This window comes from Dermacentor silvarum, chromosome 1 (assembly GCF_013339745.2).
Source record: "Dermacentor silvarum isolate Dsil-2018 chromosome 1, BIME_Dsil_1.4, whole genome shotgun sequence".
NCBI classification, from domain to species: domain Eukaryota; kingdom Metazoa; phylum Arthropoda; class Arachnida; order Ixodida; family Ixodidae; genus Dermacentor; species Dermacentor silvarum.
Window position 1 is genome coordinate 340,417,719 of NC_051154.1, and position 26,729 is coordinate 340,444,447.

Here is a 26,729-nt window from a genome sequence, read left to right on the forward strand (position 1 = left end):
AGATGTACGGCTCCGTAGACGTCTGAGCACGAACTGCGAGCTCCTGCTTGGCCGCTAGTTGTCGTGCGATAGGTCTCCCAAATAGATCGCGTAATTTCTGCTTACAGACGTCCCAACTCGTCAGATCTGCCTCATGCGTCTCGAACCAGAGTAGCGCAGTGCCCCGCAAATAGAAGATGAGATTCGCCAGCATTATGGTCGGGTCCCACTTGTTAGTGCGGCTGACGCGCTCATACATTGCCAGCCATGCATCGACGTCCACGCCGCTGGTGCCGTTGAATGTCCCGGGATCACGAGGGTGCAAGAGAATGACCGGTGACGGGTCTTGGTCACACTGGGTCGCTTGGTCGGTCATTGTGGTGGCAGCAACGCGCCGTCCGCTGCGAAGATCCAGTTCCTGGTGTTGTAGCGAGCGTACCCCGCACCTCCACCAAAGATGTTACGGGGAGAATATATATAGAATGGATATATTTACAGGGTAAGGCGCACAACGCTGCAGCAATCGTTCAGGGGAGCGCGTGCACACCAGAAAAACCACCCGTCGTCGTCGTCATCGTCCAAGCACCGACCACAGGATCGCCGCTCGTGACAATATGCTTCACCACATGACACAACTGTATTGCAGCAAAGCTAACTATCGGCAACCGTCAACAGCGTGCTTATTGGCACTGACGATCATACTTCCATCATTCTGGGGCGGGGCCGTGGTTACGGCTTGACAGGCTTATTGAGTATACAGTAAAACCTAATTAATTCGGATTTCGCGGGAGTTAAAAAAATGTCCGAATTAACCGAATGTCGAATTATCGAGGGTATCCAGAAAACAATAAAGCAAATGCTTACGACGACAACGCTCTTTTATTTAGTGAATGGGTGAGCTAATCCTGTTGCTATTTTGCGCAAAAGCAGAGCGGAAGCTAAAATTCTCACCTCGTGATTCATTGGCTCGCAGCAGCGATCGAGGCCTCGCGACTTTCCTAACACAGCTGCGGCGCACGCCTTCATTTGCGACATACTTTGTACTATAGTGATGTAGCCAGTGCTCTTGAACTTCGACAGCTTTGCACCAAGTCAAAACGAAACAAGTGTTTGTTGCAACCGCTGCGGAGAAAACTGTGGCCGCTATCGGCGCGATTATGAGCGGCAACTTTGCCGTGCTGAAGGCATGCGCCAGACGCATGCACCGAGTCTGAACGAAACTACCATTCGCTGCAACAACTGGGAACAAAACCGCGGTCGCTGACTATGCTATCATGAATGGCGACTACGCACTTTTTAAGCATGCGGCCAACGTGCATACCGAGTAAAAACGAAACTACTGTTCGCCGCAACCGCTGCAGAGAAAACCGCGGCTGCTATCGACAAATTCTATCGAAAAAATTGAGAAATTAGGGTAGTGGTGAACTGCACACAATTTATTTTAATTCTTATGTTTCAAGAAAAGTCGCAGATTCGCCCAAAAGCCAAAGCATCGCTTGTGATAGCAAATTAGTAGACAGCTATACAAAGTTGGGCTAGTAGTTTTTTCATTGCCGCATAAACTAGTAAACATTTGCTTATTAACTATATTAACAAGCACGGTGTCAGCGCGCACAGGCAAACATGAACACGTCACACTCGATGGGGGCACTCGCTATCGAGGAAGCGTGCCGTCGATCGCTTCAACGTAAACAGAGTGCCAAGAACACACGGCACGCACAAAGCTACGAGTTGCCGACGCACCTACATTGCCTAGACTCTGCCCCCAATGCAGATTTCTTTCAAGATACGCCTGCACGCTGCCGCGTGGTACGCAGTTCATGCCAGAGTACAACGCCACCCTCTATGCCTCCCTCACTTCCCGCCCCTCTGGTGCCTCTAGTGCGACGGAAGGTGCGCTTCCTCCCCGCTTTTATTTCTTGCGCACTTGAGATTTAGCTACGGTCGTTGGCTCTTCTTGCACATACAGCATACGGCGCACTGCAACGGCGTTATAACCCTCGGAAACTTCTTAACAAAAAACTAGCGCGAAAAGATGTGGACAAGCAAGAAACTGCTACAAACACAGGCACTGTGCGTATCATTTCTTGCTCGTCCACATCTTTTTCGCGCTAGTTTTTTCTAAGATGGAACCACATCAACTGGTCCAGCTCTCACTTGTGATGTTTACACAGAACAACTATGCGCCAGAAACAATTTTAGGGCCCCAACGCATCATAGACTCCATCCGTAGATAGCAAATACGCATCTCAAAGGCCATGCTTCTGCTGGCGGAAACCGAAAATGCATCATAGGTGTTGCCCTGGCCGCTTTGGGCCCATCATCAAGCTACCTAAGCAACATTAAAAGCAGGGTGCATACAGGTCCTTGAAATCCTTGAAAACCCTTGAAATTGAAAAGTGCGTTTTCAAGGCCCTTGAAAGTGCTGGAATTTTTTTCCTTCCTTGAATTTCGTGAGCACTGCACTCTGATATTGACATTGCGACCTCCATTCTGTGGTAAATCGGCGTTGATCTGCCAAACTGAAACAATACACCAGCGCGAGCACACATGGTTCCGTTTTGCAGAACTGCACGGAAAAAATAGGAGGCCTCACCACGTACGTCAAACCGCGAACAGAGCGAGAGACCCGTGCCGCGCTTCGGTGCTGGCTTGGGGCTGGCAGTGTTTACGCTGCCTTTATCACCCTATCGTTCGTTTCACTCCTCGCCCGTTGGTCTGCCTTGTCCCACTTTCATTCTTTTGCGCGCGAGGTGAAGCTAAAGAGAGTGGAGCAACTTTACCACTGATGCTCAGTGCCTTTGGATGGAGGTTTTGTTATAATATTATTTATGATAACCGTATTTTCTGGTCTATAAATCGCACCTTTGTATAAGACGCACCCCCCTCAAAACGTCAGTTTGTCAAAAAAAAAAGAAAGAATGTTATATAACTCACACCGGTGTATAAGACGCACCTGTTCTTTCTGTAAGCACTTTAAAAAAGTTACATTGATGTTTCGCTCCGTGAACGTGCATCACGCGCAAGCGTATCATCATGGGTGCCATATATTTCTACTCCAGGCGCATTTCTACCATTGTGCTTATCGCGATGTTCCGTATAAAGTCCAAAGACGATAACATCGTCCCTGCGCGCCTTACGCTGTATGTGCGAGTGAAAGCGTGCGATGGTGAGCTGAATCGCGCACAAGGGAGGAAAGCAGAAAGGCAGCCCGGGAGGGGGGGGGGGGCTGCCTGTACCCTCGTAGCAACTGCATAGTTTGCACAGTGGTGCGTGCTGTCGGCCTGCAGGTGCGACGATTTGGGGTTCGATCGACTCGCGGTTGGCCTACCGCTGCTTGCCTTGCGACTCCATCCTTCTCGCATGGCGCTCGGGAACTTGATCACGAGAACGCAGCAGCTCGATAGCATGCACAGAACCCGTAGCAATGAAGTCAACCAGCGCACTTCGCGTGGCCTTGGATCCAATACAGTCCATTGGATCCGATTTTGAAGGCAGTTTTTCCGAAAAAAAAAAACGTACATAGGTCGCACTGTTCTATAAGACGCACCGACGAAAAATTCAGGAAAAAAAAAACGCGTCTTATGCACAGGAAAATACGCTATGCTGAATGTTTTGGAAATGTTTGATGAACCAACCCAGCTAATACTGCAGAAGCGTGAGCACCTGTTGCGAGTATTCGTTGTGTTAACTTTTAATATTGCGGACTTGAGAAATGATCAAGACAAGACATGCTTTACACAATTGCAATATACATCTATTTGTTATAATGGATGTGTAGCAAGACTACACAGAATGGTTTGGAAATGTTAGGTAAACTTGCCCAGTTAATACTGGAGAAGTCATAGTAGCTGTTATGAGGATTCATTGTGTTTTGCGAACTTTTTTTAGTATTGTTGAGAAATCGCAAGAAGATCAAGGCTTGACATTATTAACATCATTGGGATATACATTTATTTCTTTTTATTTTAGTGCAATAGCCCTATGCTGATTATTTTGAATATTTGTGATGAACTTTACCCAGTCTATACTGGAAAAATTTCAGCCGCTGTTGTAAGCGTTCATTTTGTGTTGTGATCTTGAGAAGTTATCAAGGCTAAACTTTTTTTATTATAATTGTGTTATACATTTATTTACTGTACGTGCAATAAAACTAGTCATTTTTGGAAATGTTAGAGTAAAGAAACCCTACTTCAGATGTGACTTTGAGTCCTTGAAGAACCTGTGACAGGTCCTGGAAAGTCCTGAAATATCCTTGAATTTTTGCCTTGGAAACCTGTACGAACCCTGAAAAGTCAACATTGCTGCTCAGGCCAGCGCGGGGTAGCAGTTCGCATTGCATGATGTGGGAACGGTCCCACAGTTGCGACGCAACAGCGGGGTTACCAATGCATTGGGTCCTATGGAAGCTATGCCGGGAGTGGCCGAAAACGACATATAAGCGGGGTTCTACTGTATACACAGGGTGCCCCAGCTAAAAGTAGCCAATGTTATAAAAACGACGGAGTGTGCTAAGATGCTCAAAGCAGCTGAGTGGTGTTGAGGATCGCGTGTCCTAGTGTAGTATTTTTTTCGTTTTGCAAAGTCAAATAATTAGTATAAACTAATTGCCTAACCTAATAAATATTGGCTTCACCAAAACACCGCCAATACAAAAGATGCACATCACATTTAAAAATGGCCAACTGAAGTGTTTGCAGCTAAGTACCATTGATGGAGCTTCATGTTATTGCCTTTAAAGAAAGCCTGCGAAATACAAAAAGAACCACGTGATAGCTCCACTATGTCAGTGCCCCCAGACGATTGATCAAGAAACGAAATTCGCATATCTGTACAGTGGTTCCGGGATGGGCTTAGCGTTTCAGGTGGCTGCAAGGTACGTGCCAGCAACTCTCGCTAGTAAGATATGATCGGGAATGAAAACAATGTGACAATTGCATTTTCCTTCCCGAATAAACAGTTGTGCAGTCAACATTTACTCAGGGCCGAGCTTCTTTTCTTTTTTTCTTGCCTTGTGTGTTCGAGCTTTATTCCACAATGGTGCGAATGATATGTTTATGCCACGACATGTCGAAGCGCAACACCTTCATCACTGCCGCTCGCTCTGTGCCCCCGATTGCGACACGGCATGTGAGTGAGTCTCGAAAAAAGCATGCAAGCAATGTCCTTTACTGATTGGTTACTTGGGGGAGCTGAAATAGTGGTGCTATCACGTGGTTGTTTTTGTATTTCGCGGGGCTACCCTGGAGACCGAACGTTTTTATTTTGTAGAATATCTGGATGAAACTTTCAGGTTATGTTCACACCACCAACCTCATAAGAACTGCAAAGTTTCATAAAGATGTGTTGATTAGTTCCAGAGTTATTGAGGTCTAACTAGGTGGTTCATGTGTATGCCTGAGGAAGAGCCTGGAGAAATCCCAGGACATAGTAGGAAGCTGAAATTCACTATGATGATCACTTGATATATATCCTAGGGGACTACAAAGCCCTTTTTTAATTTCTCATTCAAAAAATTTTAACACAACTTTGAATTTGATGTGGAGAGTAATGACCACATTCATCAAAAATAATTGCTTATAAATTAACTGCACCAGCTTTAAAAAAAAAGACCCCGCAGGGGGGCATCTGCATCAGCAGGCGTTTGGTGTGTTGCGACACCACGCACCCGAGCACATGAGGGTCGGACCCTCCCACGCTTAACCGTGCGTGGCTTAGCCGTGTCCGGGGAAAAGGGGTTCCTGGGGGTTGAGCCGATGCCGGGAGTTTGGACCTTTATGGCCCCCCGGTGGAGGCAACACACTTCTTTGGCCTCTGCTTCACGTAGACGGCACCCCCGGACTGACCCACCCGGGGGAAATCGGTAGTTGCCTTTTCCTGTCTCCCTCTCCAATCTTCGTCTTTCCCTCTCACTTTCAATCTTTCCTGTCTTCTCCCTTCCATTCACTTCCAACATTCCTGGCAGCAAGGGTTAACCTTGTGTGTCCTAACCGCCCTTGGTTATACATATTTGGTTATAGCGGGAACATAAAGCTGGCGTTTGTGGGGCTTGTGTTTAACAGGTCCTACAGCGTCCCCTCGTTGGGCTCCATGGTGGGTGGCTGGCATTCCTGCTGAAAGATCGTTATTTTTCATGGCTTTTCCTTCCCCGCGTTACCCGATCGCCCCCTTAAGCGTGGGCGCACCGAAGACGTCTTCAAATTTTTTGGCCGGCAAACTGAAAACTTTCCTCGATTCCACATAATCCATTGTGAAAAACCTGAAAAGACGGTGAGAATGATCTCACCTTTTCTAGTTTCAAAATGTCTAACAGAAACATTTTGCACAGGCTACAAAGCATCGGAGATGGCTAGCGGTGATCTCCTACTGGAACTCCGCGATAAGAACCAACATGACAAGCTCCATAACCTAGCCTCATTTAGGGGCATCCCAGTGACAATTACCCCGCACCGCACGATGAACACCACCCGTGGTGTTGTCTCCGATGACGACCTGATGCAACTGGAAGAAAGTGAACTATTAGAAGGCTGGAGTGAACAAAACGTAATCAATGTGAAGAGAATTATGCTAAGGCGCGATGGAAAAGAGATGAGAACAAAGCATTTAATACTTACATTTGGTTCAAGTGTGCTTCCTGAAAGTATTGAGACAGCGTACATGAAGCTCCGGGTAAGACCATATGTCCCGAACACTCTGCGATGCCAGCGATTCCAATGCCAGCGATTCGGCCACAGTTCACAGAACTGCCGAGGCCGACAAAGATGTGCGAAATGTAGTGCCAAGGAACACCTCACTGGATCATGTGAAAACACCCTCCACTGTGTGAACTGACGGAGACCACGCCGCGTACTCGCGGTCGTGCCCATCATGGAAAAAAGAAAAAGAAATTGTCGCAATCAGAGTAAAAGAAAACATCTCATTCAAGGAGGCACGAAGGCGGGTATTATCCCTGCCCAAGAACACCTTTGCCGATGTGGCGCGTCAGGGGGCAGCGACACGTTTTCCGGCGGTTGTCCGGCGCACAATCAGTGAGCCACCAGTGACGCCATCCGTCCCCTCGGCGGCTGCAGCCAACACTGCTCCGCCAACTCACAAGAAGGGGCCATCGACCTCCAGGCAGGTGGCCACCAGGTTCTCGTCCCTCAAGACGAGGCCTTCCCTTGAAAGCAACCGCTCACAAGAGGCGATGGACACAACAACCGGCCAGACAGCGCCTTCAGCACCTAAGGAGCAGCGAGAGTCTCGCGATCGCTCCAAAAAAGAAAAAGCCCGCATCACAGGGCCCAACAAGGGCTCTAAGTTAAGTTAGTCTCTTTAACACACAGCACAAAAACACTTTCCACATGAATACACAAATAATACAATGGAACATCAGAGGACTCCTACACAACCTCGATGACGTCAAAGAAATCCTACACAGGTTTAATCCTAAGGTGCTGTGTGTTCAAGGGACACACCTCAAATCTACACAATCCAACTTTCTCCGGTAATACGCCATTTTCTGGAAAGATCGAGACGACGCTCTTGCGTCGTTCGGTGGTGTAGCATAGTTGTAGACAAGTCTGTAGCTTGTCAACATGTACCCCTTCAGACGGCCCTTGAGGCAGTGTCAATTCGGGCAATTCTTTTTAATAAGTTGGTCACTGTATGTTCTATATACATACCCCCAAACTATATTCTCAGAAAAACTGATTTTTATAACTTCATTGACCAGCTTCCCGAACCTTACATTCTCGTGGGAGATTTTAACGCTCACAACACGTTGTGGGGAGACTTGCAATGCGACGCGAGAGGTCGACTCATCGAAAATTTTCTTCTGACCTCTGGTGCTTGCCTTTTTAATAAGAAGCCGACCTACTATACGCCCAACGCGAATCGTGCTCATCAATAGATCTAGCAATTGGATCTGCTTCTCTTATGCCTGACCTTGAATGGAATGTCATTAACAATTCTTTTGGAAGTGACCACTTCCCTGTAACTTTAAACTTAATAACGCAGCACGATAACCCTCCCAATATTCCTCGATGGAAATTAACATTGGCTGACTGGGAGCATTTTAAATATTTAACTAATTACCACGAGATTTTATAAACAATTTTAGTATTGACGATGCTGTTGCATATGTTACTGCTTTTATTATCAATGCTGCAGAAAAATGTATCCCACAAACGAATGGTGGTTCACTTAAAAGATGTGTCCCCTGGTGGAATGAAGACTGCAGAGAGGTGCGAAAGAGACAGAATAAGGCATGGGGCACATTGCATAGATCGCCAAGTGCAGAAAATCTAATTGAATATAAACGCATTAAATCACAGGGAAGGCGGACACGACATCAGGCAAAGAGAGAAAGCTGGGTGAGGTTTCTATCGTGTATAAATTCATACACACAGGAGGCAAAAGTGTGGAACGACTTAAGAAAGCTAAAGGGGCACCGAATTCATCCGTTGCCTCTGGTGAATGACCAAGGGAATACCTTGCAGGACCAGGCAGACTGTCTTGGGGAGCACTTTGAGCATGTTTCAAGCTCAATCCAACATTCGCAACCCTTTTTAAATATAAACAGAGAAGAATGTGAGCCATTCGTATGCAAATGTCGACAGAACGAACCGCATAACCTTTCTTTCAGTATTGCCGAGTTGAGAGCTGCCTTGATCGCATGTAAGAGCTCTGCACCGGGACCCGACAGAGTCATGTATGACATGATTAAGAACGTACACCCTGATACACAACTGACACTACTCGCACTTTTCAACACTATTTGGGCTGCCGGATACCTTCTGTCCACATGGAAAGAAGCGATGGTGGTCCCTGTATTAAAGCAAGGTAAAGATCCTTCCTCGGCTGCAAGTTACCATCCCATAGCTCTCACAAGTTGCGTATGTAAGCTTTTTGAAAAAATGGTTAATCTACGACTCATACATTTCCTTGAACTGAACAAAATGCTTGATCCCTATCAGTGTGGCTTTAGAGAAGGGCGATCCACAACTGATCACCTTGTGCTCATTGAATGAAATATCCGGGACGCATTTGTGCATAAACAGTTTTTCTTATCGGTATTCCTCGATATGGGGAGAAGGCGTACGACACAACATTGTGTTGCGGAATCCTGAGAGACTTGTCGCAAATGGGCATCCATGGCAATATGCTAAGCCTAATAGAAAGCTATTTTTCTAATCGTACCTTCTGTGTCAGAATCGGCAATGGATTGTCACGTCCATTTATACAGGAAACTGGTGTACCCCAAGGAGGTGTGCTCAGCTCCACACTCCATCGTTAAGATGAATACACTCTGTGCCTCATTACCACCGGCTATTTTTTATTCCGTCTACGTAGACAACATACAAATAGGCTTCAAGTCATGTAACCTCGCAGTGTGCGAGAGACAGGTACAGCAGGGCTTGAACAAGGTGTCAAAGTGGGCAGACGAAAATGGGTTTAAAGTTAACCCCCACAAAAGTTCTTGTGTTCTTTTCACAAGAAAGAGAGGCCTGATCCCAGATCCCTGTGTAGAACTGCATGGACAGCAAATACCTTTCAACAAAGAACACAAGTTTTTAGGCATCATACTTGACTTTAGGCTAACTTTCATTCCCCACATAAGATATCTCAAAGGAAAATGCCTAAAAACAATGAACCTAATGAAGATTCTATCTCACACAACATGGGGCAGCGACAGGAAATGTTTAATGAATCTTTACAAGAGCCTCATTAGATCGCGACTGGATTATAGTGCTGTAGTATATCACTCTGCTGCCCCAAGCGAGCTAAAGATGCTAGATCCCGTTCACCATTTAGGTATCCACCTGGCCACCGGCGCTTTCAGAAGAAGCCCCATTGAAAGTTTATACGTCGAATCAAATGAGTGGTCACTCCATCTGCAGAGAACATACACCAGCCTCACATATTTCCTTAAAGTCCACTCTAATCATCAGCATCCGTGTTTTAATACCGTTAACGATATGACATGTGCTACACTTTTTCGTAATTGTCCCTCTGTAAGACAGCCTTTCTCACTGCGTGTCACGGAGCTTAGCGAAGAAATGGATATCCTACTCGTCGAACATCGCTTAATGCCTTCAGCCAAGCTGTTACCACCTTGGGAGTGGCAGGTGATGTGATATATCATTTGTAGAGGTTACAAAGCACGCTTCAGAGGTTGAAATCCGAATACATTTCCTAGAATTACAATCCAAGTACTCGTGCACAGAATTTTACACTGACGCTTCTAAATCGCATGTCGGAGTATCTTAAGCAGCCGTCGGTCCGTTCTTCTCGGAATCCGGCATACTCCACCCCGAAACAAGCATCTTTACGGCTAAGGCCTACGCAATATTGTCAGCTGTAAAGCATATAAAGAAATCAAAACTTCAAAAAACTATTATATTTACAGACTCCCAAAGCGTCGCAAAAGCCTTGAAGTCACCCTGTAAACAGAAAAACCCTGTTCTCATTGAGCTCTATTCTGTTCCTTGTAGAGCATACGCAACTAACCAGCATGTCATTATATGCTGGGTGCCTGGGCATAGAGGCATCGAGGGCAATGTCCTTGCCGACCAAATGGCCACATCAGTCACATCACCGGCTATTAACCCTACAGCTGCTGCTCCTGCAACAGATTTGAAACCTTTCTTGCAAAAGAAACTGCGAAGCCACTGGCAACGCTCGTGGGACGCCGAAGCAAATAAGCTCCCCTTGATTACCGCAGTTAGGGTTCTGGCCCTGTACAACTAAAACATGACGAACTGATGTCCTATTCTGTCTTCTCAGAATAGGACACACATATGGTACTCACAATTTTCTATTGAATGGTGATGACCCTCCAACCTGTGGTAGATGTGGCGAGAGGCTCACCGTCCTCCACGTCCTCCTGGAGTGTTGGGAAGCCGAAAGAGAAACACTTTCCTCTAGCATATCGCTATTGTGTCCCTCTACATCCCGCCATGTTTCTTGGGTAAAGAACCGCTCTTTAACACCAAAGCAGTCCTCGCATTCTTGAAAGATGTGCTTTATGTTATTAGCCCAATAAGTTCGTAGCGCATCTTCTCTCCAGAGGATGTTGCTGTGATAGTTTTTTTGTAGCACATGCCTCCAGGCTCTTGTGTCTCAAGGGCTCTGTTTAGGCACTTGTGCTTCTGGCCAATTCTTGCATCTGTAATATTTTTTTTGTAAGTCATATCATTCTTTTGCAATGTATTGTTCATGTCTATAGTACACATCATTAGTCATTGCCATAATCTTATGTATAGATTTTACGTACTTTACAGCGACTGTTTTTAGGCCCCTTTACAGCCATGCCACATCTAATGTTCATATAATTGACTATTCATAAACCACTAACAAACCATTACCATCGTCTTGGCGCTCTTTGGCCACATCTGGCCCTTGCCCCAATAAACCACAATCATCATCAGTTCAAAAAAAGAAGCTTGTGGTAAATCCTGGCAGTCATTGAGGAACAGAATTAAAAAAAAAACGGCACTCAAACCTGAAAAGCGGTTCTTGAGATATTGCCTTCCTCAGCACCACTACTAGCGAAAAAATTCATTCTGAGAAAACGGGCCTTTAAAGTTGAACACATGTGTTTTATTAGAAAGCTCTTGCGGAGCAGCTTGAAGTGTCCTTGTGCACTCTTTTCTTGTTCCGCCTTACTTCCATCTTCAGCTTCTCTTTGTGTCGTTTGGTGTTTTTTTTAATGCATAGAGCATCTTTTTCAAATGCTCGCTGGATGGCTAGGTGTCCTGGCTGGAGTCCAACAGAGACTGAAATCACTTCAGTTGCTTTGCAGCAGTGGCATTGTAGCACAGCACCGTGTCATGCAGTGCTGTTTCTACAGCAATCAAGGATGTGTGCTGCTCTTTTGGCATCAAGGACCAGAAGACGGAGTGGAAAGATTCCGACGCATTCCAAGTGTTCGCTCCCATGCAGCGCGGGAGAAGAGACTCCTGTGAAAGCCGCTGGTAGACGGGCAGCATAGCTGCAGCAACGTTGTCTGGAAGGTTGCGATTGTGCTTGGGGTTATGGCTCACCCTTTGCCTCTTCAGGTTTATGGCTGCACCACGATTCAGCTCCCTCTGGGCAAAGTTCGCGGTGAGGGTTTTGGTCGATCGATGTGACATGATGTTGCCATCACTGCACGCTGCATTAGTGCCACGTTACTAGAGTTGTTCCTAAGGGCTCAACCAAAATAGTCGGTAAGCTTCTCAATGAGGGCTTTTGTCAACTTCCCCTTCCCACTTACTGGCTTATTGCTCTTTTTCACAATGTTTTGTAGTCCACTTCCCATCCTCTTTTGGACATGATTGAGGCACTCTTCTTTCACAATTGGCACAAGCCCGTAAACATTCTCTTCTGTGAGTGCAGAAAAGGTATGGCTGTCCCCATCAGAAACAAGGGTAGTGTAACACAGGCCATGCTTGGATATGGACCGCTTGAAAAGAGTCAGGCCTGCCTCCACCGCCATGCTTCGAGATTTTGCATCTGTGTTCTTCTGGCAGATGTGGTGCTGGTGCCAGCTGTCATATGCTGCATCTCCAGGTTTGGGCCCTGTTTGGCACCTAAGGCAGTGGTTGGAGAGAACTATTGCATCCAAGATGAGACCTGTATGTAAGTCAATTATGGATCCTACTCCAATGTGAGATGTGTGCCCGCGCTTGTGCTACGTTCCATCGTACCCCAGGGTGATGTCTTTGCAAAAGCTGGGGTCCATTTGTTTATACGCGGTAATCACTGCTGCGGCAGAATTAGCATAAAACGTATCCAAGGCGTGGGCCTCTGGATCCCTGAACGTCTTTTTTAAAATGCTTTTGAAACTTCTTGTGGTGCAGACCTCTCTAAGAGACGTTCATTGCTGCCCAAAAATTGTTGAGATCCGTTTGCCTCTTTCATACTTGCTTCATAGCCATTATGGCACGGACATTGACTTCGAAAGCCTGAGAGTCCTTTTTACGGAGTGATGTCCACGAACTCTCAATCGTGTCGCAAGAGGGGCACACGACTTCAAGTTTTGTTGCCAGTCCAAGCTTGGTACTCTCTCGCACACTGAAACTACCTTTCAAGCAATGTTTGCACACTGTGCAGCCGAGCAGGCTGCTAAAAACGTCCATCTGAATGAGAGAAAAATGTTCGCCCTCACTTGTAGGTGTAACTGCAGGTGTAACAGCAGGTTTCATTAGCTGAAATTTCTTCCGGGGTGCTGGCATAGAGCCGAGTTCAGTGCAAACGGCATCACGACATTTCGCATTCGCATCGATCTCTGCCTTAGTCAGAAAACGCCCGCAGATGAATAGTCAACGGTCCGCTCACGCTCGATGGCACCGGTTCAGAACACGAGCTGGGTCCGGCTATCACGGAAACACTCGGTGTGCTTGCGGCTCCAGGCACACTCAATGAGCCGGATTCTCGACTGGCGACAGCCGACAGCACAGTTCCGCCGCTGGAAGCATCTACACAGTCGGCAGTGGCAGCAGAAGATAGGAAGTCCGATGCTCTTGCAAGCCGTATAGCGCGCTTCTGCACACCGAACCTCTGCACTATCTTGAGCTTCGTTGCCGGCACTGCGTGCAGCAATCAAGATGAAGACCACGGAACTAGTGAAAAACACACAAAAAAAGCTGAGAAAATAATCTTAAGAGATAGTGCAAGACAGAGGAGCTCACAAGCAGACGTCTGTCAAGGCGGATGGAGCAAGGAGCAACAGCGTGCCAGATGGCCCCAACAGAAAATTGCCAAATGGGCTCAAAAGGTAGTAAAAAATAGCCTGACCAAAATTTTTTGTAAGCGAAAAGTAGCCAAAAACATAGCCGAAACGTTTGATGATGTTCTGCAGGTGTGTTATATATAGATGGTGTCCAAATCTCAGCGCGTATGTGTGGTTAAAATGTTACTTCCGCCGCATGCAACCAGCACAACAAACGGAGTGATCTGCTGGCCCATAACAGAAGAGGTTAAATAAAGTTTAGTTTTCATTGCGACCTCGATTGAGATGCTGGCAATAATCCAAGTTAGTATCGAAAAGAGTTAAGCTGCGCAATATCTAAACAGGGATTCAATGGCAAGATTTGGTGCAATATGAAAACATGTATAAATTTCTGTGAATGCAGGAATGAATACGTCTGTTGCCACATTTTCAAGCGGGGGGGGGGGGGGGGGGGCTGTGTACCTTACTTTCAGCGCAACTTGAAAAAAAAAATGTTTCCATTAGGAACGAACAACATCGATATTATGGGTCGCACATGGCTGTCATGAAGTTAAGTACAAAGTAAACATTTTTGTATAACAAATTGAAGCACTATACATCAGAAAAGGAAGTCAGTAGAACACTATATATACCTTCAGAAACTGGCAAGAACTCTTTGCCCAACCACCACTGCAACATGTGGAACAATAATAAAATATGGAAGTAAACAGTACCACAAGCACCTATTATGTATATCGATCGCAGATTTTGTATTTTTCTCATCACCACTGGAAAAAAATATATATATATATTATGGAGTTTTACGTGCCAAAACCACAATCTGATTATGAGGCACGCCGTAGTGGGGACTCCGGAAATTTCGACCACCTGAGGTTCTTTAACGTGCACCTAAATCTAAGTACACAGGTGCTTTCGCATTTCGCCCCCATCGAAATGCGTCCGCCGTGGCCCGGATTCGATCCCGCGACCTTGTGCTCAGCAGCCCAACACCATAGCCACTGAGCAACCATGGCGGGTCACCGCTGGAAAATACGCCTGAGCAAAGTAAAATGTAATGACTAGTAAGGGGGGGAGAACAAAGAGGATTTACATTGATCATAAAGTAGGTGCATATAAAAAGCAAGCCGTAATTACTCGTATATACGGCTATAGTTTAAAGGGAAAGAATTGTCACAGGAGTATTGACGAGTTATCCTGACGTTGGCAAGGCAATCACTGGTCGACCTTTGGTGAGCAATTGCCTTATCTTCACTGTGGACGAACATAGCCTTTCATATATATTTGCAGAACTTACATTATTGTAATAATATGCAATGTTCAATAAGTACCATGAAACAATCGCGACTTTAGCAATGTAGAAACTTGTCGAAACTTGTGGCAATGTAGAAACTTGTGGCAATGTAGAAACTTGTCCCTACTTGCGCTGGCTCAAAATACTTGCGCGGCCTCTTTCGAGGCAGCTAAAGTAGGGACAAAGCAAGCTCAGAGAGCAAGGGGATCATTGGATTTCCGGCACTGTTTTTTGCATTCCTGATATTAGACCACAACTTGGTGATGTTTTCAGTGCCTTCTGCTCTAAATTGTGAATACTGTCGTCTGCAGCACACGATACGCGGACTCTAATGAAGAAACTGTGCTATCTTCCACAAAGTCTGAGAAGAAGAGACAGAGGGAATCAAAAGAATGCCGCATGATATTATGCTCATGAAGCTTCAGATTTGATGGGAGCCGCTTCCTCATGCTTTTGATGCATGCAGCAACTGACTTGCAGCATCTTTCCAACAGTGCTATCTTGTCAGACTCACTCAGAGCAGAGTTACCCACCAGGGTGGCCAGTCAGCTAAGGCATTGTGCTGCTGAGCACAAGATCGCGGGATCGAATCCCGGCCGCGGCGGCCGCATTTCGATGGAAGCGAAATGCAAAGACGCCCATGTGCTTGCTTTGTAGTGCACGTTAAAGAACCACAGGTGGTCAAAATTAATCCAGAGCCCTCCACTACGGTGTGCCTCATAATGAGAACTGGTTTTGGCACGTAAAACCCCAAAATCAATCAATCAAAATCAGCAGAGTTTTCGAGAGATTCGAGAAATGCCGTTCCGAATCCGCATGCCCTAACGTGGAGGATGTGTTTTTCCCAATCCTCACAGCTTATTTTTGTGCAACTGGACATGATCAAAAATCTGTTCCCTTCATCAACTCAAGAAATGTGGGCAAGCCTTCGTGCAGTGTAACTGGTTTGGGAGATTCTAATTAAAATAATTTGTTTACTCATACGAATACGTTAATGATCATGCTCAGGAACCTAATGAACAGCATGTTTGGCTCATCCGCGTACATTTTGCTCGTAACATTGACTGCGTAACAACGTTCACGCCCTTTCGCGATTTCAAAGTGGGTGCGCGCTCCACTGCTTTAGGATGGACCTCGGAGCTGGTGCGATGCTCTGCCATCTGGTTGCGCAGACAAGACGACATTGCCTAAAAACACAGCCTTCGAGATTGCCTACATATCTTTGCAGCAATGAGCTTTGGGTTTTCATAAACCAGCGTTCACAAATTTTGTCAGTGCTGACGTGGTCGTCGCGACGCGGAAGTCCTTAATAAAACAAAAATAGCCCAAATATAGTCATGTAGCCAACTCGGAATTTTCAACATCGACCCACATAAAAAATAGCCGAATCTGGCAACCCTGACGAGGCGAGCACAGCATCGAACAGCAGCCAGTGGCCCGCACAGCAGCCAATGGCAGGCACGCTTTAGCCTGCGGGATTTGAATGCGCTGCTCTGGCCAATCAGCGCTCCGCATCGCATCGTGGGAAAACGCGTCAACGGTTACTGACGCCATTTTGCAAGGCGGCTATCGATAGACAGAATTCAGTCAAAACGACGCCAAGATGGTGTGGGCACCATCTTGGGCACCATTCCCGGCATGGACCGGGAATGGCGCACGCACAAATTTTGGTTTGATTTCGGGATTTGCGCGTGGTTTCGCGAGCCACGGCAGCCTCAAAAATAGCTATTTTCGTACTTTGCAGTTGAATTGGGTGCTGATAATTACAGAAAAGGTAGTTTGCGACATACAACACAAAAATATTGTTTTTCAAAAATCAACTTTCTCACGATTTTTCGGTTTTCAAAGGCCGCGTCCCCCCTTAAAGGCAATTACAAGAAGCTCCATCAATGGTACTTAGTTGCAAACACTTCAGTCGGCAATTTTTAAATGTGATCTACGACTTTCGTATTGGCACTGTCTTGCTGAAGGCAATATTTAAAAAATTAGGCAATTAGTTTAACTAATTGACTTTGCGGAGCAAAAAAAAATACTGCAGACTAGGACACGCGATCCTCAACACCGAGTTGGTTTGATCCTCCTAGTACACTTTGTTTTTAAAACATTGGCTACTTATAGCTGGGACACCCTGTATATGGGGTGAAGTTTTCTGGAATTTAAAAAAGTAGACTGGTAGTAGATAGCTTAATACTCGGCTTTGAGCTGGATTACGTATTTAAAGGAGGACATCACTTGCATGAATTCAACAATTTTGAAAATTTCAATGAACTTCTTAATTACTTTACAGCACATATTGCAATTTACAAATTGTAACTGGGGAGTTTGCAAGGTGTATCCACTAGGAATGAATTTCCAAGAATGACACCAATTTAGAAATATGCACCATCAAACTTGGCGTAAAAATGTACTGTTCCACAGTCTTAACAAAACACTTCTTTGCATAGAAACGGGAAACTAACTGGAACCCCCATGTATTTTGGCCCGCTTTTAGGATCTTGGAAAAAGGTGTCATCCTGCAAATTCATTTCACGTGGATAAGTCTTGCAACTCACCAGCTACAATTCTTAAATTGCAATATGTAGCGTAAATAATTAAAATGTTGGTGTATTTTTGTTAATTAGTTGAATGTTCTTCGATTTCTTGTGCCAGTAATGTTCACCTCTTCAAATAATCCAGCTCAAGGACAAGAATTGTTATCTGCAAAGGTGATTTGTAAAAATTGTTCGCCCGATATATGTGAAATGGAGTGTACAGAGGTCAACACACCTTCTTTAGAACCCGCAAATCACGTTCTCAGGACTGCGCTGGTGATATCTGAAGATGACATGTGGCACAAAATCGGCTGTATGTCAGGTTACCTGACTAAATTTACAGTTGCCATTGGTTTCTCTCGACCTGGTGGTCGGCTCAAACGGTAGCTGCTTCTGCCCTTACGTGTGTTCTAGACATGCGTGTTAACCTCTGTACATAGTTATACTGAGGCTTGACTCTCATTTCTGAATTGTAACACAACTCTCTCTCTCGGTGGTGTACTAACTTGCAGGATGCCTGCACTCCTGGGGTTTCGGCACAAACGGCCAACTGGGCCATGGTGGTGACGACGATTTGTTTGAACCAAAGATCGTTGCTGGGAAGCTCACAGGCAAAAAGGTGCTGGTCATCTCCGGAGGTGGCCAGCATGCTGTAATACTTGCCACATGATAGGCACTTTTCTAAGGAAATTTGTTTTTCCCATCATCAATACATTGTTTTGTTGCATTTTTATACAGGACCACATTGACATTCTTTGTTTTTATATGTGACAAAGCGCAACATTGATTGAAAGTTTTAAAGATTTTAAAGGTTGGACATTAGCGTTTGACTGGTGCTACGAAGTTTTATTACAGAAATTTTCAACTCTTACTTGTGCTTTTTAAGACGATGGCAACAATTTCAATAAATCTGCTTGGCTTATTGCCATTATCTTGGCGTCTGTGGTGGTGTCCTATTACTCGGCACAAGTTTGTGGGTTTGATTCTTTGTTAAGGAGATGCGAGGTAGGCGTTAGTTGGAGAGGCATATCTGGCTCCTCGACTTTCTGGTCTTGGGGGAATCTCGCTTACCTTCCCAGAGTGGTGCGGGACCCCCACTTTCTAACTGATATGCTTAACCACAGCCTCGCTGCGATCATTGCGACGAAGGAATCTTTCTCGCGAAGACTACTGGCTTGCAGAAGTGGTGGTTTAAAATTGTTAAATTCAAATTCTAATGTAAATATACACCCAACGGAGGGATTGGGTCAGTTCCGTTCTGGCCGTTTGCTTAACTCTGTTTAGGAACCCCTTCTGTACAAGAACATCAGATGTGAGATCTATTTCATAAATGGCACACTTGGAAAGTGTCCATCCAGCTACTTCAAATGTTCCTGCGTGCAAAACGTGAGAACAATGAAGGGGAAAGAAGTTACCTTGCTACGGAGACATGGTGACACCAGAAGCAAATGCCGAGATTTCTACCTTCCAACTTGTTTTAGTAAAACACTTTACACATATTCACACACACAGATCCAGTCGGAAGAGTTTCAAGGTGCTTGCAACTCATTTTAAATAATTTCGCGAGTGCTTTTGCTTTTTGATGCATGACCTTAGTGTGTACAATAGGCCTGAAGAGGATAGTTATGCTGTGCATTGTTTTCACTTTTGGCAGCACAAGCCACCTTTGTAGGCGAAAAACTGGTCGAGTAAACAAAATGCTATTTTCTCCCTGTGTATGCTTGGATAGAAAATTTGTCGCAGTTTTGAAATGCAGGTCACACCTCGGTGATTATTCTATGTAAAGAAATGAAGCTAAAATGTTTCTCACCAATATTAGCATGCAACGAATGTATGCTTACAGAGAATAAGGTATATAATGAAGGTATTTGTGTCATACGTGGTTTTGGCATAACTTGGTTTGAATTGACCAGACTCGCGCCCACTAATGGCATATCAGAGTGGCCATTTCAGATCGCTCTGGCCGTGCTACAAAAGTGATGAAAACAACTTTAAAGCTGTATTACGACAATAACAGGGTATGGAAGTAACGATCCTGCTTCGTTATCATCAGAGGAACGCATTTATGCAAACGGTAACGCTTAGTAACTTCTTTAAATGGCCTTTGTAGCGCTACCAGAGTGCTCTAATATGACCCCCCGAATATGCCATAAGATTCATAACTTTTTAATAAAAACGCTCAAGAGCCATTGAACAATGCACCATCAGTACCTAGTCGCAACATACAACCTTAGCTATTTATGCTCCGTCTACCAGAAAAACCATTGGAATGCTCTTGCAATTATCCTTGGAAAAATAAACCACGCTGCTCGCATTAAAAATGATGGAATTGTGGACGAATTTGGTTTGTTTTCACACTTAAAGGGGCATTGACACGAAAATATTATCCTGCATTTTTTTATGTGGGTAGTTCACTCCGTAATTATGGTATGAAGCCTCAATTCATTGAGAGCAGCACATCAAACTCTTTTCACAATTGTAAAGCTAGCTTTCCAGCGAGGCACTTTGCCATGCTTACGGAAGCATCATTGTTTTTGCAAACGGTCTGACAATCTCAGTTTGCTTGTAATATGACATGAAACTTGTAGATGTGGCTCTAGTGATAAAACCATGCACATGAAGCAAGCACCAGCATGTGCAGCTTGCACTCTGTCTTCATTCTAACAATGACCAGTGCCACCTTTAGTTGAGCAAATGTGTATTGCAGAGAAGCGCACTTGCAAACTATGAATAGGGCTTACATGTAGCTTCTTTTGTACAAGCCACTCAACATGTGCAGCATGGCTCTGGACATGAAGCAGACTCTTCAGATCACCGAAGGTGGAGGTGGCAGTTCTGTGTTATCGTAAATATTATGAACTTAAGAGCCTGCCAGCCAGCCTGGTGGTTGAGGGCCATGCAATGATTTTGTCGCTGAAAGCTTCCAAGTTGGTCCTTTAAAATGTTTGCTTTTCTTAGAAATGCAGGGGGATGCACTCTTCCCTCTTGTCATGTCGTGTGTTGAGTGGAGGTGGGTTTTGGCAGCACAGTCATATTTTGTGTGTACATGTCGGTGGCAACGATACCACGAGATTGCCACACCGGCACAACAGGTTTCGATGACGCGAGTCTTCTTTTAGATGCGAAGCACCTCGTGCGTCTGGGCTGTCGGCATCTCCTGTCGTAATTGTCGTCGTCGTAGTCGCGGTAAGCAAGCGGCTCGTGCTTGCACTCGGCATGTGCTCGTGTCACTGGTCCCGCGTTGGTTGTCTTCCACAGCTGGCTGCGTTGCCGCTCATCATTCCAGCATAGAATTTCACTTCTCTTCTGTCGTCATAATGGGGAGGCCGCGTTTGTGGGGTTATGAGCCATTGCTAAAAGCAGTATGAGCCCATTAGCGGTGCATCACTGCATGCTTCGCACCTCCCCAGGTTTCACGTTAGTGGAGCTGCATTTCAATCAGTGGGTCATTTGACACTTAAGCATAAAATTTTACTCACCGCTCAAACCGAGCCTACGACTTCACTCATGCTAACTGTAATAATAAAAACTAAAACAGTAAGAAAAGCGTCCATAATGGCTAAATTTTTTTATGTTGGAAGTCTGCTGCACTTTGCGTGCATTTTGAACTGGTTGCATAATTTGTTGTGCTCTCGGAGAACTGAAGTTCCACAGCATAATTACTAGGTTGACAGCTGTCCATCAAAACCTAAATCACTTTGGACTAGTAAAATAATCTTGGAAATCTTATCTTTGTTACATTTGGTAGAGAAAAGGTTAATTATTACAGAAGGAAGAAGCCAAACTTTTCTCTCAAATTTAACATCGAAACTGCGGTGCCTGTACGTCAAGTGCAACATTGTGATTTTTAAGTATATTCTGTGACACGTGTAAATTTTCCGAGTGGACCAAGATCCTTTATGTGCCTGTGAGGCACTTGCATGCACTATTCCTCAATGTTTCTGCAGCTCAGGTGTAACTTTGGATCGGCAAATTAATTCTGGAGAGCATGCATGTCTAGGATGTTTCAAGCAAATGCTTTTGCGTGCACAGGTAAGTCTCTGCTGCTTTCATCGCCAATAAATAGGACAACAATAAGGCAGCAAGTACTTTGTTTTATGTGCTTGTAAGAGCTACATGGGTACTGATGGCAACAGTGTTGGGAATTGACCACATAGCCTGCTGGGACTAAGTGAAACCTGTTCGGAAGAAGAACGTCATCACATGGCTGCCCCTGCCAAGTTGGAACCCAATTCCCGTGCGGGTATCCCCTTGGGGGGGGGGGGGTTTGAGCATGGAAGGAGATAGTCCCATCACTGTCAGGGCAACAGCAGAGAAGTCAAACTCCTGCATCACCCTCCTACCACCTAAGTATCCCACACTGATATCCCACTACCTTCAGCGGAGGACGAATAGTGCAGATCCTTCGTATCCTTCGAGGGATTTGGCAGCCACAACTCCATTTGAGCGCTACAATATGCGAAGCATTGTTGATTGGTAGTGGAAGGGCACTCGCGAACTGTGGTGATTTTCTGAATCGATATGTACACTGCAAATTGTGCAGGTGAAATGTTTACATGAGATTGTTCGATAATGATTATGTACAATTTTACATTATGTACTATCATGCTCAGTATGAGCATGATTCACGACTTCTTTGCCACGTGCTTTTGTGTTGTAGTTGCACGATAATACAATTACATACAGTGTTCAGCGATCGAAATGCGTTACTCTGAGCACGTGATTGCTGGCACTTTTTGCACCACAGGTGGGTGCTGGGAACACAGAGCAGATTCAGTTTTATGTCGCACAAAAGTGAGAGTGTTTATGATGTATTGTGACTGCATTCGGCCCCTTGACAACACCTTGAGGCATTTATATAATAGACCACTGTTGGAGGACCTCTTGCTAGGGGCAGGGCCACAGAGTTGGCAGATGATAGAGGCAATGCGTGCTTTTTCACGTTTCTTAGGCGACACGGGCCTGGACTCATGCTTGTGATAACATTTATGCAATGTGTCCTTTCACCTCGATCCTCGCATTATCATCCCCCATTGTGACCCTCTTCCCTTAGGTACATTAGCAAGCCAGATGCTCCATTTTCCAGCTGACCTCTCTACATTTTCCAATTATTAAACTACTTCTTCAAGATGTCCAAAACAGCTTTTAGCCAATAAACCCCTCCAGAGACTTCTTTCAATGAATACCCAGTGCTCACCGACGGCAGAAAAGGTGCCAGCCACCATGCGTCCGGAGTATCATTCAATGAGCACTGTGATACCTGTACATACCTTTATATATGTATGTACAGGTATCCTACATCGCCTGTACAGTGCATTATTGTAGGACAAAATAGTTTTACAAAGTACAAGGCATAATTTCACACAGTTCGTACAAAGGTATGCAAAGGCATCGCATTTGTCACTATAATTATAAGCACTGAAAATAGGCCAGTTTAAATCATGTGTATAGGCCATAGTTCATTACAGCGGCATGAAAAAAAATTTGAAAAAAAAAGAAAAAAGCACTATAGTCGGGTACAACTTAAGAATACAGGAGAGGCTCCGCCCAGATGACGGAAGCACAGCAGACTATTTCCTCTGCGACTAAAGAAATAGTCCCGCTGATGCGACTCGCCCCAGCTTAAAGCACGGGCTGCCATGTTCTCTGTCGGCGGGGACACCAGCCGTCCAGCTCATGACGGAAGTCTTTAGTGCGCGCCCATTGGTGAAGGCTCGTATGCATCCGCCTTTGAGGGGGCGAATGCCACTGCCTTATAAAGTTGTACCCGACTATTGTACAAAAGTTAGATTAGCATGAAACAAAATACAGCCGTAAACAGGCTTCGTAATGAGTACAGTTTCATAGATATTAGAAAGTGAACTTCTGCAGAAGCCTGGAGAACCGATGTAGTGCGATGGCAAGCAGTTCCACACGTGTGTGGTGCTTGGAAAAAAAAAAGACTATTTAAAGGCACTGGTACGGCAGTTATATTCTTTAGCTTTGAAGATGTCATTACGAGGTGAAATATAGCTTGGAGAAACGTTTTTGTTGATTCCTGTTACTTCATGAAAAATGTTGAAGAGGCACAGCTTAAGGTACCTAGGTCTTTTGGATAGTAAAGTCCATCTGAGCTCTCTGACAAGAGCACTGGATCTTGAAGTCATAATTATTGTGCACAAAATGGGCTGTGCGTTCATGCATGCATTCCAATTCCTCTGTGTTTTGTTGAGAGACTGAGATCGCATTGAAAATGATCAAACGGATAAATGCTGCTCATTGGGTCAATGGTACCTGCCAGTACCAGTGCTTCTAATGCCAAATGTAATGTGCTCTGATGACCGTGTCAACTCCTAATTAAGCTGATTCAAAAGTGGCATATAAAGCCAGAAAACAAAACAGCCATACTCTATGTGCGTGCAACCCCATGAAAGAAAATTGCTTCTCTGAACACGCTTCAGCAAATCAAAATTCTACAATGGTAGCCGATAAATGCACCTACTTCGTAAGCATTGAATTACCCAAAATGGTTTGCTTCTACAAACCTCCAATGGTCAATGCCTACTACAGAATCGGTGCGTTCACGAGCCACCACCGTCGCAAACCTGCTTCGCGGTTTTATTCGCGTAACTGGTTCGCATAACAATCATTACAACGAAACACCGAGATTAACGTGGAACCTCTGAAATTAAAAGAAATATTGTCTTGATAACTAACCAAAAAAATGCAACGTGATCTATTTACAAATTTACAAACGAGAACCTTATCAAGGCGCCCAATTCAACAATTACTACCTCTTAATGCGCACTCGGCTAGGTCGCAATCTGAAAGTCAATGGGCCTCGCCACGGGCAACAAAGGGCGCCAGCCATACACTGCCTCCTCCTGTAACCTGTCAATTCGTGTGGCCCCAGCTTTCTCGTCTCGGAGAGGGAGGCCGTAAACACGAGGAGAATCGCCAATCTTCCTTTGTCCTCGCTCTCGTGGCGCATTCCCCCTCATTGACTGTTTGACTGGCCCTGTGTGTGCGCACATACCTCATCCAGGTTGACCCTTTCAGCCGCGTTCCTACTCGCGGAGACGCGCCCTGTTCTGTTGTCATCCGCCTTTGGCGACGTCTCCATTTTCTCAACCACCATAACGAGCCCTTTAAAGTTCTGCATGATGGCCTGTTCTGTTCGCTTACTTTTGTTTAGTACGGAGGTCTCAAACTGTACAAGTGTATTCTAGGACTGGGCAGACGTTTGACAAATAGTTTCTTTCAGTGCATTCCAGAAGTTTTCTTGCAGAAAGTTCAGTACTCGACTCATGTTTGCTGTCAAGTGGGCATTCCAAGATAAAGTGTTCGTGAGAACCACTCCTTAATGTTTGTATTCGGTTACAACAGAGAGAATCGAGCCATCCATGCAAGTCGGTAACCAATGGTGTCCTTTTATTAGTACACGTAATGATGTTGCATTTAAAGAAGTTAGGTTTCATGTTCCATGTTGCAGACTATAAAAGTACAGTGTTCTGGATCAGTCGTAGAGCTGATTTCCTGATAAATGCAGCATTCATCAGCGTATAGCCGGACATGGCTGGAAATATGGTCAATAAGGTTGTTTATATAAACCAAAAACGAAGTGGGCCTTCTGGGACTACAGATAGAACTTGTGACGAAAACCCACCATCTTGAACAATGCATTGCTGTCGGTTAGTAAGATAGCCTTTGAGCTGTGCAAGTATGTAGGCAGGAATTTGAAGATTAGATACCTTTAGTAAATGGAGAACACAGGATACAGTGTCAAAAGCCTTTCTATGATCGAAGAATATACTCAATTTGACTACCACAATTAAGTGCAGTGGCAATGTCTAGGGTAGATTCTATTAATTGCGTTTAACAAAAGCGACCTGTTTGAAAACCATACCGGCCTGACGAAAAAAGTTGTTGGCCAGAAGGTGTTTTCTTAGGTTTGTGTAAATAATATGGTCACGGGTATAAACTATTTACAGAAAGTATTTACAGGAGATAGACAGCAGCTGAGAACACATAGAGGCTGTTGCCACTTCCTCTTCTCCTTCATCGACATTGTCTGTTTTCCTCACCCTAACACAACCCCCGGCGGAAAAAGCACCGTCCCGGTACAGTGTACTAGAAGGGGAAGTGTGCCGTGCGCGGCGCGTTACAATGGACGCGAGGGGGCCCCCGCTACCCCCGCAGTACAGTGGCTAGAATACTGTACCCGCAGCGATGAAGCAGCTTTGGTACAGCTTGGGGGCGCTAGGGGCGCTGCGAGCCAGAGGAGCGTGTGTGTTAGCACGTGTTGCATTGCCAGTTTGTGCTGTTTACGCGTGACCTGTGCCTCGTCGCCGGTACTTCTCGCCACATTGTGCTGTAGTTGAGTGAAGAAGTGGCGGTGGTCTCTGCGCTTGTCTACGGGAATGAAAAAAAATGACAAGGAGACGGCGGGACAAGCGAGACGGCTTCTGTTTTGTGCCAAATTGTAACAGTGGCTATCGCTCGTGTAAGGAGGCGTGCTCCTTGTTTCGGGTGCCGATTGAAGCTGATCGCCGGGAAGAATGGTCACGGAACATCAAGAGAGGTGATCGAGTCCTCGACGAGAGTAGCGTTTTTGAGCGGCACTTCGCGACAAGGTTCATACAGTGAACTTTTCAGACGACAATCAACGGTAAGATCATTGAGATCCCCCGAGATCGACCGCTGTTATCAAAGGATGCCATTCCAAATATTTTCCCGGATGCTCCCAAGTACTTTTCAAAGTCGCTGCCGAAAAAACGGAAGGATCGCAACCTTAGCGATCAGGTTCTCCCCAAACCGAAGCGAAGACGAGAGAGCAACACGTTGTCAGACGTTGCGTCTAACGACGTTGACCGAGAAAGTTCAGTTGATAATATTTCTGAACAGGAATGTCAAAGATTGTCGAACGATGTTGGCCGAGACAGTGCAATTGATAAAGCTCCTGAACATGAATGCCAAGGACTGTCATTTTCAAAGCTCACCATTCCAAGTGCGTAGTCGGAAATTTTCCTGCCGTGTGTTGGGGACTCATTTCTTTATGTTGAGTTAGAAGCCGACGCTGTCGAGCATAGCAAGGTAGCATTGAAGAGACTCATTCAGATTAAGAAGCAAGCTGGTGAAAGTGCTGCAACTGCCAAAGTTCTCATCAGAGGGAAAAAGGCGCCAAGAGGAACTCGTAGCACGAGAGAAGGCAGAGTTACTGATCAACAATGTAAGCAAGTTGACTTTGTGCCCT

The 26,729-nt window shown here is 45.3% G+C and overlaps 1 protein-coding gene across 1 annotated transcript in view; it reads left to right on the forward strand.

The window, feature by feature from the left end:
- The window catches only part of LOC119444152 (regulator of chromosome condensation-like), a 54,596-nt gene extending 36,190 nt beyond the window's left edge, over positions 1–18,406 (forward strand). Inside the window, exon 8 of the mRNA XM_037708612.2 lies at positions 18,010–18,406. Within this exon, the coding sequence (XP_037564540.2) occupies positions 18,010–18,167 (158 nt within the window). The 3' untranslated portion in view covers positions 18,168–18,406. The remainder of the gene's footprint in view (positions 1–18,009) is intronic.
- Positions 18,407–26,729: the final 8,323 nt, after the last annotated feature.